Below are 16,015 nucleotides of genomic sequence, written 5' to 3'. Positions count from 1 at the left end.
TATAATGTTGGCTATAGGTTTACCATAAATAGCCTTTAATATGTTGAGATGTGTTCCTTCTATCCACAGCTTCTTGAGGACTTTTATCATGAAGCAATGTTGGATGTTGTTAAATGCCTATTCTGCATCTGTTGGGATGATCATGTGGTTTTTGTCCCTCTGTCAATTTAAATAGTGTATTACATTTATTGATTTGCATATGCTGAACCATAACTGCAATAAAGCCTATCTGGGGAGGGTGAATGATCATGTTGATGCATTCTTGTATTCTGGTTGCCAGTATTTTATTGAGAATTTTTGCATTTATACTCATAAGGGAGGGTCTCTCTCTCTCTCTTTCTCTCTCTCTCTCTCTTTCCATATATATATATATATATATATATATATATATATATATGCTGAATATTTTTCTGATTTTGGCATTAGGATAATGATGGCTTCATAGAAGAAATTTGGTAGTATTTCTTACTTTTCATTTTATGGGAAAAATTGAGAAGCATTGGGATTAGTTCTCTTATGAAGTTCTAGTACAATTCACCAGTGAACCCATCTGGGCCTGGATTTTTTTTTTTTCCATTGGGGGATTTTTTAAATAACTTCTTTAATCTCAGTGCTTTTTTAGGTCTGTTTAAATGTCACTTAACTCAGATGACTCTTTGTTTATTTATTTTTTTCCATGTTAACCTGTCAATTGAGAAGAGGCAGGTATTGAAGACACACACTATAATTGGGCTTGGTGTTATCTGTGACCTTAAGTCTAGTAATGTTTGCTTAATAAATTTTGGAGTACACATGTTAGGTGCATAAGTGTTCAGCATTGTAATTTCCTATTGAGTGTTTCTTTAATCAATATAAGTGACCTAAGTAATGTTGGATTAAAGTCTATCCTGTCAGATATTAGTATAGAAACACCTGTTAATTCCTGGGCCCATTTGCTTGAAATACCATTTTCTATCCTTTCACCCTAAGATAGTGTATGCCTTTTATAGAGAGGCAAGTTTCTTGGCAGCAAAAAACAGAAGGATTCTGACTTTCAATCTACTCTGCTAACCTTTATCTTTTGGTAGGGATATTGAAGCTATTGATATTAAGTGATTATTGAAAAGTTTGTATTTACTCCTGCCATTCTGCTAGAATTGTAGTGTTTTTAACAATTTTCCTTTACTTTCTTATATTAACTATTATTTGGATATGGGTTATTTTTTCCTGTTTCTTATGTATGTGCTTTTCTTTCTCTTCAGTGTAAAAGATCCTGTACAGAATTTTCTGCAGAGCTGGCTTAGTGGTCATATATTTCTTTAACCTGTTTTTGTTTTGGAAAGCACTTATTCGCAATAAATTATGAAGGATAGCCTTGCTGTATATAGTAATCTTGTTTGATAATTGTTATCTTTCAGAACGTGGAATACATCATTCCAAATACTTCTGGCTTTTAAAGTTTGTGTTGAGTAATGTGCTGTTATCCTGATGGGCTTGCCTTTTAGGTGATTTGATATTACTCTCTTACCGCTTTCAATAGATATTGGTTTGTGTGTTTAGTAGTTAAATTATAATAGAGAGAGGAGAGGTTCTTTCCTGTTTTTTATGTTTCTTGTTCTAAATTATTCCTTTATCTGTATTGGCTTCTATTTCTCTATTTGGGGGTCAATTTTCTTCTGTGATTTCATTGAAAATGCCTATTATGCCTTTGGAGTAAAATTATTCTTCTACTATATCCTTAATTCTTATGTTTTATCTCTTCATAGTGTCTCAAATGTCCTGAAATTCCCACTCATATCTTCCTATTAGTTTGTCTTTATCTTTGCTGGGGTGGTCTAGAGCTGAACTACCACTTTTTCTTCTAGTTTAGATATTATGTCCTTTAATTTGTCTATTCTATTGGTGAGACTATATAGAGTTTTTCAATTGACTGTGTTTTTTGTTTCTAATATTTCTGACTGGCATTTCTTCAATACTTCTATTTCCTTAATCATGTCTTGTATCAAAGTCTTTATTTCTTTAAGGTAGTTTCCTGTGTTCTCTTCAGGAGTTCATTCTCTTTTTGTTTCCTATGATTTCTTTAAACATATTTATAATCATTTTTTATTCCTTTCAGATACTGTATCTAAATCTTTCTCACTGAAGCTCATTTTTGATGGATTTATAAATTTTGGTGGAATTATATTGTCTTTTTTGTATGTATTGTATTATAATATAGAGATTTTTGCATGTTGATTTAATTCAATGCTTGTGTTTTCTAATTATCTGTGTTATTCTTAGATGTGTAAATCAGAAGTTATATATCTTCAGGTTAGGAGTCTAAAGTGCCAGGTATGGCTCTTATATTACTCCTAGAGTAACAGCTGAAGTGAACCAGGATAATGGATTTCCCTTGTATGCAATTATTCTAGTAGTGTGCATGGAGCTAAATGCAATTTAATTCTAATATTTAACTGAGCATTATAAACACACAAAATTGGCATGAAGTAATCATGCAATGCTGGGGATGAAAACAAGCTGATAATCTAACAATGCCAAAGGGCATCCTATGGCCAGCTGTTGCCTTACACCCCTAATCCTGTTGACTGAAGCTGAGATTCCTGGTTTGTATTGGGCTCCAGGTCAGCCAAGTGAGAACCTGACCTTAAGAAAGTCAGACTAAAAAGACATAAAGGCACTATAAATCAAGAAATATCAAAAGTAACAAAAGTCAACCCCCTAACTCAGCTTATTTAAGAATGTCAACGCCTATCAAAAGTGCACCAACCATGGGGCTGGAAAGATGGCTTAGCAGTTAAGTGCTTGCCTGTGAAGTCTAAGGACCCCAGATTGAGGTTTGTTTCCCCAGGACCCACGTAAGCCAGATACACAAGGGGGCACATGCATTTGGAGTTCTTTTGCAGTGGCTGGAGGCCTTGGCATGCCTATCTCTCTCAATGTATATATGTCTATCTCTCCACCTATCTGTCTCTTTATCTCTCTCTCTGTCACTCTCAAATAAATAAAATTTTTTAAAAAGTCCACCAATCAAATCTATCACTTTAGTGTTTTTTACCTAAGTGGGATCGATTTGACGTCTTTTCCTCCCTTTGATTTTTATTTACTAAAGTGTCCTGACATGGAAAGTGTAATTAACACTTCCAGCACAGGCTTATATACCTAACTTTGGGGCAGAGAGTGGCCCAGATTAAGTAACAACCAAAGTGACCTTTTAGAGTGGCTTTGAGTCGCACCTATGATGAATGTCCACATGGTTCCCTCTTTGTCGTGCTGTGGGCTCAGATTGGCTGGTTGGGTCAGTATATAATGCTGTTCAGATGGTTTATGCTAGATACTGTGTCGCTAAGGGATGACTCTGTTATCTTGGCATCACAAGATCTCCAGTGGTTCCCAGTGCTGGGTACTGGCAGTTGGGGAGTGGAGGCTGTGGAAAGTGCCTGAATGTCTTCTGGAGCTGCTTTGCTGGTCTCTGTTTTCTTCATCCTCCTTCCTCCTCTTCTTCTTCTCATCCTCCTTATTCTTCTTCAGGTTTTTTGACTTTGTGAAACTGGTGTGAGTAGAGAATCCCTTCACTGTAGTTCTGTTCATGCCAGCTCAGGTAGGACTAGGCATGTAGCTCTTCCCAGCAGAGTGCTGGAGCCAATTCTGACTGGTTGGGTGCCTCCTACCACTTCTGTATCTCTCCTGCTTCTCTGCCTGGATTAACAATTCCTTATACACCTACATTTTCAGTTTTTGTGTGGCCTCTGCATTTTTCCCTCCCCACCCCCAGATTGCATTGGCATGGCTAGTATGCCACCATTTTAACCCCAACACTTACAATATGTTTTAATAGTGTTCTTCCTTGGAAATGATACTTACTTGAATGAATGACACCAAATGTCAGTGCTGGCCTCTTCCCCAAATATTATTAATATCACCCACTTGCTTTCATCTGCCCTGGCTTCCAGGTTCCTTTTACCAACCTCATGACAAATGCATAATGCTTCAGAACATAGTGCCAACACATGGAAAATGAACAGCACTATAACCATAAGTGACTTATGGTAGGGTGTGTCTGCCACACAATTACTTCACCACTTATTGTTACAGGAGCTCAAAATATCTACCAGTTTTATCTCCAGATACAGTGTTAAAACAAAAAGACTCAAAAAAATTTCATATTTTTCCTTTTGATATCCTTTTTATATTTTTTTCATATTTGAACTTTCTGTATAAAAAAGCAGCATAATCTTTGAAAGGACAGAGAAAGAAGCAAAATCCTATTAATCCTATTAATCATTTATCATATGAAAACAATTGAGTAACTCACTAAAAAATTAAAAACTTGTACATGGGAAGCTAAATAAACCAGACACAGGACCCCAAGCCTATAATCCTAGCACTTGAGATGCTGAGATAGGAGAATTGCTGAGGCCAGCCTATGCTTAAGAGTGAGTTTTAGGTCACCCTTAGCAAGAATGAGATCCTGCCTCAAAAAAGTAATAAAACCACAAATGTAAGCATATTAATAATCAATGCATATGAATTAAACTCTTAAAATTGATAGCAAACAAATCTAGTTGATATTTCCTTGTTGATGTTGAATTTCCATGACTAAGCTCTTGTGTATTTTAAAACACATGAAACTGTGTTAGGAAAATGCCTGGGTCTCTGTTAAAAAGAGATAGAGGGAAGATAGTTTGGATGGAGGTGCCCTTCTGGGATAGAGAAAGATGTACTCTAAAACCATAGGCTATTTTCAGTGAATCTTTGTGGCAACACAGGGTTACCTCCCACAGTGAGCTATTTGTCAGAGAGACCCATGAGTCACCCAAAACAATGCAAAACAATACCAAAGCACTTGGTGACCCATCAGTAGTAAATGATAAGAACCTATAGTTGAAGATACCACACACAGGCTTCAGGACATCGAGAAATCAAGCTTGAAGTAAAATGGACAACAGCTCCCTGTCATCTCACTGTCATAGTGCTGGAAAATGGTATGCATCAGCTTGGGAAGAAGTCATCTATAGTCTGAACAAAAAAGTTGATCCTGCAAGCTACATATTTAACTAGCCAAGAAAGATGTACCCATGGATGAACTAGTGGTGTATAGGTTATGGGGTAATCAACTGTTCTCTGACTGAATATGAGGCTTTGCTCAGTGGTAGGAATTCATACCTGGTACTCAGAACCAGAACTGAGTGAAAAACTTGGAAGGTCATAGATTCCAGAGGGAAGTTTCCACTGTTCTTTAACTAAACCAAGATCTTATACCCATCAAGGAAAATCTAAGTGTTTGTATATATATATGCCAGCTCAGGTAGGACTAGGCATGTAGCTCTTCCCAGCAGAGTGCTGGAGCCAATTCTGACTGGTTGGGTGCCTCCTACCACTTCTGTATCTCTCCTGCTTCTCTGCCTGGATTAACAATTCCTTATACACCTACATTTTCAGTTTTTGTGTGGCCTCTGCATTTTTCCCTCCCCTTATATATATATATCCCCTTTGATCAATGTGGCTCTTATTCTTGGTTAGAGAACCTCTGGTGGGTCCTGGGAAATGGACCCTTGAACTAGGGTCCTTAGGCTTCACAGGCAAGCGCTTAACCACTATGCCATCTCTCTATATCCAGTACCCCTTTGTTACTTGTGTGTGTGTGTGGTGATGTGAGTGTTTATGGGTGTACTCTTCCCACAGCCTCAGAGTGTTGGTTGTCTCCTTTCACATTGTTTGGGACAGAATCTTTCTTGCTGTTGTTTCCGTTGATGCTTAGAAAGCCAGACTAGCTGGGCCTGAGAGCCATAGAATTCTCCTGACTCAGCTTCCCATTGCTTTAAGTGAGTTGAGCACCATGTCTGGCTGTGTGTGTGTGTGTGTGTGTGTGTGTGTGTGTGTGTGTGTGTGGTTTGATATGGGTGCTGGTTATCCAAACTAATTGGCATGCTTATGGATTTATAGCTTTTAACCATTGGGCAATGTCCCCAATTCTTCTATACTCCCTACCTTTTTAAAAGACAGGGTATCTTGTAGTCTCCAATTATCTATATAACTGAGAATCACCTTGACCTGAACTTTTGATCCTCCTGTCTACACTGCCTGAGTGCTCAGATTGCATTCATGAACCACCATGCCCAGTTTCTGAGCTTCAGTGAATACCATTCAAGTCTGCATGCATGATTGGCCATTACTGTCCCCACTGAGTCATATTCCTGGTCCCATTTTATTTTTTGATGTTTTTATTTATTACTTGTTAATTTGCTATTTGTATTCTTTCATGCCTGCACATATCATTAGTTCTGGGATTCAGAAAAGAGATGTAAGTTTTCATTGCATTTGACAGATGGAAAATCAGAAATAAACATGGTTAAACAACTTATTCAGCCCAATGGCACTCATATATCACAATTATTTTTAAAATACAGAGTAGAAAAATTTCAATTAAATTGTTTGTACACCCTTATAGCAGATAGGATAATTTAGAAAAGATCATTCAACCTGGTATATTTTAGTGGCCTTGTCTGTACAATAATAATAATTATAATAATGTTAAGAAATTGATAATCTTTTTGCTTATACAAAATGTGACATAGATAGTAAAAGGTATAACATTAAATAGCAAAACAGCTGTAACCAATGAAGGCATAGATACTTGTTGATTCTGTTGAGACCTTTTGGATGATAGTGAATGTGTTTTTGACCACTGGATCTCCAATCTTTCCAAATTGAAATGACTATTTTAAATGTTGTACAAAAACACCTTCTAAGACAGTTATCTAGCACTACTGCTGATATCAGGAAAAAATAATGATGTCTTTATATTTCTGTCAAACATAATAAACTTGTAGACCGAGTGTTCTAAGATTAAGACTTATAATCAAGTGTTATGTCTACAATTGTTTATATTATGCATTTTCATATAAAACCAATGTCAAAACAAAGGTCTCCTACCTTAAAGATAAATATTGAGGTTTTCTTTTTTTTCTCCTGCTTATTCCTTTCCCTTTCTTTGACATCATTTTGGTTCAGTGACAAGAAGTGGAGCTAAGTAAAGGAGGTATCTAACCACATGAGTGTGAGAGGGAGAGGCTTAGCAGCCCATAGTGGGATGCTGGAGCCCTTGAGAGGAGGTAAAAACATGTATGCAAGTCTGATCAGGGGCTAAGACAGTGGTGGAATGGAGGAATTGGCAGATCCCCAACAAGGTTAGAAATAATTACCCAGGGAGGTAGAAGTATTCGTTGAGAAGGAAACCGGTAAATCCTGGAGTCTTGAATCAGAGCAGTGCAAATGGAGAACAGCATTTCCATGTTCTAGCAGACAGCTTCAGGTTCACTGAGATGAACTTTCAGACCATGTACAGTTATGGAGGAAGGGATTTATTGACGCTTACAGATCCAGGGGAAGTTCCATAATGGCAGAAGAAGCTGGCCTGCTTTCACAGGCCAAACAGAGAGAGAGAAGCACAAGCCTAAAGGCCAAAAGCCAAAAGCCACACAGCACACTTCAGGAACTCCAGCTAGGCACACTTTGCATATGTTTACATTGAAATCTGAAACCTAACACCACACCATAAGATCACCCAGTGACATTGCCTCCAGCCAGGTAGCCAGCAGATGCAAACTACAAACAATAAAGATCTGAATATATTGGGGGCCATCTATTCAAACCACCACACATGTTGAAGGAGGAGTTCCAAATGTGAAGGTGTTTGATCTTCAGTGAAGTGACTTTATTATCTATGCAGGGATATGGCTGAATCTTTGAGCTTATAAAGAGCTTCTAATATAAAGAGATTTCTTGCACATGGTAAATAGCGAAGTGAGGTAAAAAGAGAAAAAAAAAATCTCAACATTTCAGTGAGTCACAAGATAAAGTTTAGACCTGGATGTTGGGACTTGCATGGGGAGAAGGTGGGGGGACATTGTAGGAAACTAGTTAGCTATGGGGGAAATTAAAGAAATTCATAAATAAATTGACATTAACAGGAATAGTATTCTCACCTGTCTAAATAGGGCCTTTAAATATGGGTATAGAAAATGTAGAGTAAATTCAACATTCAGTGTAGTATACCCAGAAAAGGGGAGGGATCACATCAGATCAATAACACAGCAGTAGCACTGAATGCATTCTGTGTCTAGTTCCTGGTTTCTGAATATTATTCTGTAATAATAGGACATAGATTTGTTTTAAAGTGACCCCTTCCATGACTGTGACTTCCGTGACAATCAGAGGTGACCCCAAAACTCCTGTATCAAAAGAATGACCTGGACACATGAAAGGTCAAAGAAGACTCACAGTACAATCAGTAACCATTTGGTCTTCAAATAAGAACTCATGGATGACAGCTCATTTACTTAAATCATAAAATGGGAATTTTTATTAATAGAATGGGCCAAACTGATAAATGTAATATGTAATTGTTCCATGGGGTTTTGAAATTTTCTCAAAATTTCTACCATGTAATGGTGACAACGAAGAGGAAAATAAACAGTGAAGTGACAGTGCAAAAGCCTGCCAGCCTCCCCCTTCACCCCTTCAGCATCTGATCATTTTCCTTTAGTGGTCAGAACGCTGCCAGAAGAGCAGGACATTCCTGAATCTAAATGCAGCACAACTGTGGAGAGGGACGTGAGTCCAGCAGAGAGGATTGGTGTGTCAGAGGCAAGATGGAGGGACGAGAGGCCTCTGGCTGTCTGATAGCAGCTTCTTCCATAGTTATTGTTTTAGAGGAGCCAGACTTCACTGTCTTCATTTTCTGTTTTAAAAAGTGTGATGTAGACCATTGCAATTCCTGCCTGCACCTGTGTGTACAGCTCCTACCAGCGCCTGAATGTGGACATTGGGGAGACCCACATGTACTGAAAGTTAAGCAGATGAATGCCTTGTAATCATCTAAGATGCAGAAGTTAGAAATTCAAGGGGAGACAAGAAAATTAATGTAGTTTGAATATGACTATAGTAACACATCAATTAAATAAATTTAGGGCTCTATATCTTTTACTGTAGTAATTTTGTTGAAAACTAATGATAAAATGGTGACAAAGGTTAGATGATATTACTCAGTATAATTTGTTGATTCTATTGATTTATTGAGTTTATTTACAAGAATATCATTTGTTTATAGAAGCTATAAAGTACTTAATTTGAGCTAAAAGTTGTTTAGTTACAAAGCTAGACTAAATGGTTCAAAAAATATTTGTCCCACTTCATTTCTCTAAGTTTAAGTTTGGTTCCATATATATATTTTACTGGTATAGAGTTGATGTTTAACTCAGACGTATACTAAAACAAGGGCAAGTATCTTAGGTGATGTCTTTTCTGTTTTCAGGTGAGGGGCGTTTCAGCCGTCCTATTTTCACCCAGGAGCCACAAGATGTCATTTTTCCTTTAGATTTATCAAGATCTGAAATCATCCTGAATTGTGCAGCTAATGGTTACCCACCACCTCAGTATAGGTAAAACCCTCTTCTGGCCATTGTTCTGTCTACTCTTTACTGCTGACATAAAATGCATACATGATAAGGTGCTATTAGAGTACTCTGAAGTTTTTGTGTTCAGCTCTGAGCATTTTGCATCAGGACACAACTATGTTCTAACCACTCTGTTAAGGATATGGGTATTTCCAGTCCCCCAATGCATTCCTTCACGTCACTTTCACTTTCTAGACATTTCCTCAAGGTAATCACCCCTGGGCTTCAGTCTCATTATTTCCATTTGCTGGTCACATTTAATCCTGAGGTTAAGTGTCATGCAGAACCATATCGTAGTTAGCATGGAGAGGTGTATGTAGACAGAAAGAACAGAAATGAAGAAAAGAAAGAGAAGAGTTTCAATTTTCCAATGAGAAACAGAAGAGTGCAAGCTCATTATGTGTTGTTTGTTTCCTCACCCTACTACCTCAGCTTCTCCATGTACAGTATCTATAAAAATGGTCTCCTCAAAACAATCCACGTAAAAATTTAAATGATTTTTAGACTAAAATCCCATAACTATAACATCACTTTAAATTATACCTAAGGTATTAATTGTATCAAAATATTGTTGGGGCTAGAGAGATGGCTGAGTGGTTGAAGACACTTGTGCGAAGCCTACCAGCCTGGCTTTGATTCCCCAGTACCCACTTAAATCATATGCACAAAGTGGTCCATGCTTCTGGAGTTCATTTGCAGTATTCTGAGGCCCTGGCATGAAAACTATTCTCTTTCTCTGTCTCTCTCTCCTCCTTCTCCCCTTTTCTCACTCTCTCTCCATCTTTGAAACAGAAATAAATAAATATTTATAAAAGGAAAAATGTACTCTTGAAGTAGCTATATAGTTATCTAGAGCAGAGAAGTTTTTATTAATTATTACCAAGAGAAAAATGCATTTATTTCTCATATATAACATTGTCCTTTCAAAACCTTTATTTGTTTATTATTTCAAATTTTGTTTGGCTTTTACACATTTGTCTGTCTAAAACTTTTATAATATCTTCATGTGTATCAGGAGTATAGAGCACTGATTGTCTTAGAAATCAACAAGAAAAAATAAAGGACAAGAGTGGAAAAAGGATCAGTAATATTTTGCCATATTTCAATAGCTGCAGTAAAGACTATAGTGGATCCATATTGTGGGTAGAATTCATTAATTTAAACATGTATACATATATAAATTATACTTGTATGATAAAGGTGCTTTGTTGGTAAGAACCATCTGTAATGTGAAAATAAGAAAAGATGCAATATGTAACAAAATGATTTATATTTTTCTGGCTTTTAAAAGTATATCCCCTGTCCTTTGTTCATAACTCAATACTTTGATTGTTCCAGGTATTGATAAATCCTGAGAAGAGTGGCCACGTCCTTCCAAGCAGAAGAGCTAGCATAGATTTAGCAATGTCTATATCAAGGCTTCTCTGATCTTTATCCCTTGCAAAATCAAAGGCATATCTGTATATTTTCTTAATGAAATATTCAATTGTGAGCACAAAAATTCAAATTGGTTCTGTATCTTTTCTATGTAGTAACACTGTATCAGGGGTACAGTGTGTTAGAGTTCAGCCACATGGTCCATGCTGACCTTAGTATCTATGACAAATATGGTGCTGGCCTGTTCTTGATGAATTTGTTGCATAGCAAAACGTCTGTCAAACATCATAACAAGAACTATTGTGGATAAAATGCAAACTTTCAGGTTCTCATGTGCATGCAAGCTAACAAAATGAAGAGAAAATAACACAAAGGCTTCATTTTCACTCATAGGAAAGATTTCTCATAGTGCTCCCCCACCCCCCAGTTTTTTTAAAGGAAGTTTTCTTGCTACATGTACTGGACATTGAGCCACACATCTTCTGAGACTGAATATTGAGGTTTTTGTTTCAAGTTTTGTTTTTAAGATTTATTTCAAAACACTAAAGATTCAGATTTGTGGCAAAAATAATATGCAAAAGCAGCACTTTGAGTCCATTTAGGAAACTTGGATTGTTTTTGCTATTTTTTGTTTTGGGATGCAATGAAAACAGTCTTCATATAATATACTTGAAGTTTGTCTAGATTTATTCACTAGATGACTTAAATAGACAAAGATTAATATATCTCTACCTTATCTGTACTTTGTATGGCTAACCTTAGCATCTTTTAATTACAGGAAAAAGAACTTAAAAGCTTTAGTAGTCTTGTTATTAATAAATTTGGTAAAGTTTTCCTGTCTTTGTGATTCCTAAATCAATACAAGCCAACTCTTCAGGGATGATTGATAATTTTTCAAATTGTTTCATTCAACTCAGGGCTTGTTTTTCCTTAAATAATAATATGTCTTAATTAACATAAAGTTAAATACATAAAATATGATTGACACATTTTGTCACAATCACCTAATAGTTAACCTTGTAGCTTTAGTGTTTGAAAAGTAATTTTGTTGATTACAGGTCTTGATAGAATTTTCTAGGGAAAGGAAATAGTATATGAATCCCTACATTTTAAAGTTTAAACTATAAAACGAATAATATATTATGTGTATGCAAAATATTTTCTTATAATAAAGAGAAATATAAATTAGTAGTTATTAGCAACTATATAAATAAGAAATTAATGTTGAAGATTAAAAAATCCAACATTGTTCATTGTTTATGTTCCTAAGATATTTGGAAACTTGAAGGCTAAAGGCAAGAAAACTAGAATTTTTGCTCATCTCTGAAACTTGTGTTAATATAGCACTAATTTTGCATTATAAGTTAGTCATAGGTAAAAGATTTTGAGAGAGAAAATGAAGAATTAAAAATTTAATGCCTAAATGTCAGTCTAAGGCTCAATTTCATTGATAATAGAGCAAAGGGTAGAGTTATTTCAGAAAGTGTGCATTAGCAATGAAATGTGAAATGTTAGCTGGAATGTGGTCATTTCTACATAGGTTTTATTGTTAAAAATTCACTGAGAGCCATATTGAGTTTGAATCATGGGGGAGAGACACACTAGAGGGAAAGTTTTTATGTTCCCACATCCAAGTGATACAAGACTGTGGGATTCAGAAGGAGTCCCCAAGTTTATGCACCCCAATTTTAGGCCCTGCTATCTTTTTAACAAAGTATTGATAAAAGTGAACTTAAGAAGTATAAATTATGAATTTTTAAATTTACTTAGGGAGAAATCACAAGTTGTTGGGATTTTTTTAAGGGAGATTGGGATCTGGAAAGAAGGCTAGAACAGAGCCATAAACACATGGGAAGGGGGAGACACCAGGAGGAAAACACTGCATAGTTTAGAAGGTTCATTCAAGAAAAATTGAGGTTTTTAGGGACATACTGGAGTAGAGTGATAAGCACATAGATAAAACTTTGGTGCATATATAGGGAAATTTAGAAGAAACAAATATAGCATTCACCTTGTGTTTCCCCATGGAAGGAAGTTAAGAGGACAAACAGTGAAAACTTAATTAAGAATAGCAGGGGGGGCGCTGGAGAGATGGCTTAGCTGTTAAGCGCTTGCCTGTGAAGCCTGAGGACCCCGGCTCGAGGCTCGATTCCCCAGGACCCACGTTAGCCAGATGCACATGGGGGCGCACGCGTCTGGAGTTCGTTTGCAGTGGCTGGAAGCCCTGGCATGCTCATTCTCAATCTCACTCTCTCTATCTGCCTCTTTCTCTCTCTGTCACTCTCATGTAAATAAATAAAAAAAAAAATGAACAAACAAACAAACAAAAAGAATAGCAGAGGGAAAATATTAAAGCAGAGACTAAGAAATTTAGATGAGAAATGAGTAGTAAACAGATCATACCCATGCTAACCCTGAGTTTAGAGAAGTTACACAGGTAACAGGTGTAGGGTTAGAGAAAGCATCCATGTGGTAGATCCAGAGTGTAAGGGAAATATACCAGTTGTATGTTTAGAGACCAGATGAAAATCATACATGTAATTAAAGTGAGACATTATCTCAAACTCTAAAGCAGAGGCCAGCATTAAAGATTCCCCCCAGATCAAGAAACAGTGTTATGCCTTCCCCTCATCTACAATTAGCTAAAGTTCCACCTGCTTCCCACAGTCTCACATACTACACTGGGTGGGGGGGGGGCAAGGGGAGGCCACACTCACGTGTATTCTGTGGTCAGAGTGAGGAGAGGCAGGTAGAGAGAGAGGCAGGAGGATGGATGTAGACTTTCTAATGTAGAAAAAGTATTCTCTCATAGACTCAGATACCTGATTGGACTGTGGATTTGAAGAACAGATCCCAGAGCTAGCCCACCTAGGTAGCATGCTAGACTATGGGACGTAGGTAGCACTGTAGCTGGTTGTAGATGAGCTGCATGAGTCTTGATAGATATTCCTATCAAGAGTTTCCTTCATGCCAAAGAGGGTTGGCATGTGGGGTGGCATCACCTGGTTTTCTCTGGGCCTCAATTTCGAACTGAAGCTACCTAAAAGAAGCTAGCTATCTCTTATTTTCTGTCACTAGTTTATTTAAGATAACTTGGGCAGCATGAAGCAATCCAAGAGAGCCCTTGCCTTATCATTTCTAGTTACAACCAATCATGTTATGAGCAACCTGGAAATAAATTTTCTTTTTGTTAGTTACTCCTTCCTTTCACATAGACTGAAGGTACACATTACTTGTTTTTAATTCACTATGTACTCTCAGGGTGGCCTCAATCTCACAGCGATCCTCCTGCCTCTGCCTCCCATGTGCTGGGATTAAAGGTGTGTGCTACCACACCTGGCTAGGGTATGCATTCTTGTACAGTATTGTTAAAAAGAAAGACAATCCAAGTGAAATCCATTGCTTGGATATTTATTATTTATTTCTATTTTGAACTAGATCATAGTTTAATCTTTCAATGGTACTAGCTAAGGGAATTAAGATATTTTCCTTACTTCAGAAAATTCAATGGAACAAGCAAAATCTCATTGGAGAAAATAGCAATATTAAAAGAAGAACATTGAAATCAGTTTTGGAGAATTTGTGCAGTCACTTTCAGTGAAGTAAATACCACCACAAATAGGAGTATCCTGACAGTAGAAAGATATGGAGATACCAGTCAAGCCTGGCGAAAAGCATTCCCATAGGAAGGATTACCCTTACTGTTTCACATGCCATGTAACATATGAGAAGAGGAAGGCCAGTCAAAAAGGCTTGTTCATATCTAAAATATCATGGAAAATCAGACAGGTATGAACTAAACTTCCAACATTTTATTTGAGAGAATGAAGTAACAATTACATAAATTATTTATACATTCACTATATTCTCTCTCAGAAAAAAAAAAAAACTTGAGAAATCATTGACAACTTCTGACACATCTTCACATAACTTGTTTCCCAGAGAACAGTCCATCCTATACATTAGTGTTGCTGTCCCCTAATCATGAAGACGAGAGTAAGAACAAACAAACAATTAGAAAAATTAAAGACTTTAGCAGTTGTCACTCTGACTCTGCACCCTATTCATGCACTTGCTTACTTTATCCTATGAACAACTACAGGAGGTCAAGTAGAATATATACTGTTGCACAGCTTTTGTAATGGACGGAAATGGCTTCTGGAGAAATTAGATGATTCATCCAAATATGCACAGTACAGCAGTGATGGATCTGGGACCAGGTCTCTTTCCATGGCAGGTTGGCAATGGCCTCACATTTACTCTGTATTAAGACCTCCAGAAAGACACAGAATTTATATTTTAGTGTCTTCCCTTCAGTGGTCTGGGACTGAACTTGGAAGTAGATACTTGTAGCAAGCACTTTAAAACATTCAGGTTTTTTTTTTTTTTTTTTGACAAACACACCCATCTGTACACACACACACACACACACACACACACACACACACACACACATTATCAAAGTTCAATAAATAAAGGCCCCAGTCCTATTATGTCCTCAGGTCTTAAATACCTAACAGTGAGGGATGTTCCCCAACAAAAAGTCTAAATTCTTGTTCAGATTCATTACCTTTCATAAAATTAATGTTATCCTCAAAATAACTAACATTTTATTTTCTAGTCTACTTCCTTCTCAGGAATATACTCTTAGATATGTATTGCTATCTGTAAATGATGTATGACAATCATTAAGTTCATTAATACTATTTCTCCCTTAACTTAAGCATATTAATTATGATGGAGCCCACAACAGAAGTCAAACCCTGATCTATATGCACAGTTTAATAATCATTGCACTACTGTGATTAGAATGATTATGGGGATACTGTGAAGAATTCATTTGTTGCAGCTAAGCCAACAATTTGGAATTTGTGTTGAAAAACAATTACTGAACTTAATTAGGAGCATGTAATGATGACAGCGGTTATTTCAGTGATTGATTCCAGAATTAAAGAGAGCTGGCAAACTAAGTACTGTACACCCTTCACTTTGAAAACGATAGAGAGCACAGAAGGACAAAGATCGTGCCCTGTAAGCAAATTATGAAAGTCAGGATTACAGTGAGTGCTGGCAATAATATTGGCCTCTTGAGACAGGCCTACAGAAAGAAAAGTTTCCTTCTCTCTTCCCTAGTACTGAGAATAGAAGCAGTATACAGATCCATATAAAATAAAAAAATGGCAAAAAAATCCAAGTATTAGAGA

At 36.8% G+C, this 16,015-nt stretch overlaps 1 protein-coding gene across 1 annotated transcript in view; it reads left to right on the top strand.

Moving 5' to 3' along the window:
* The window catches only part of LOC101610386 (contactin-6), a 366,424-nt gene that overhangs the window by 143,275 nt on the left and 207,134 nt on the right, over window positions 1-16,015 (top strand). Inside the window, 1 exon segment of the mRNA XM_045134210.1 lies at window positions 9,293-9,419. Within this exon segment, the coding sequence (XP_044990145.1) occupies window positions 9,293-9,419 (127 nt within the window).

The sequence above is a fragment of the Jaculus jaculus genome, chromosome 14, assembly GCF_020740685.1.
Source record: "Jaculus jaculus isolate mJacJac1 chromosome 14, mJacJac1.mat.Y.cur, whole genome shotgun sequence".
Taxonomy (NCBI): Eukaryota; Metazoa; Chordata; class Mammalia; order Rodentia; family Dipodidae; genus Jaculus; species Jaculus jaculus.
Note: the sequence above shows the minus strand (reverse complement) of the source record. Positions and strands in the feature narration are given on the sequence as shown.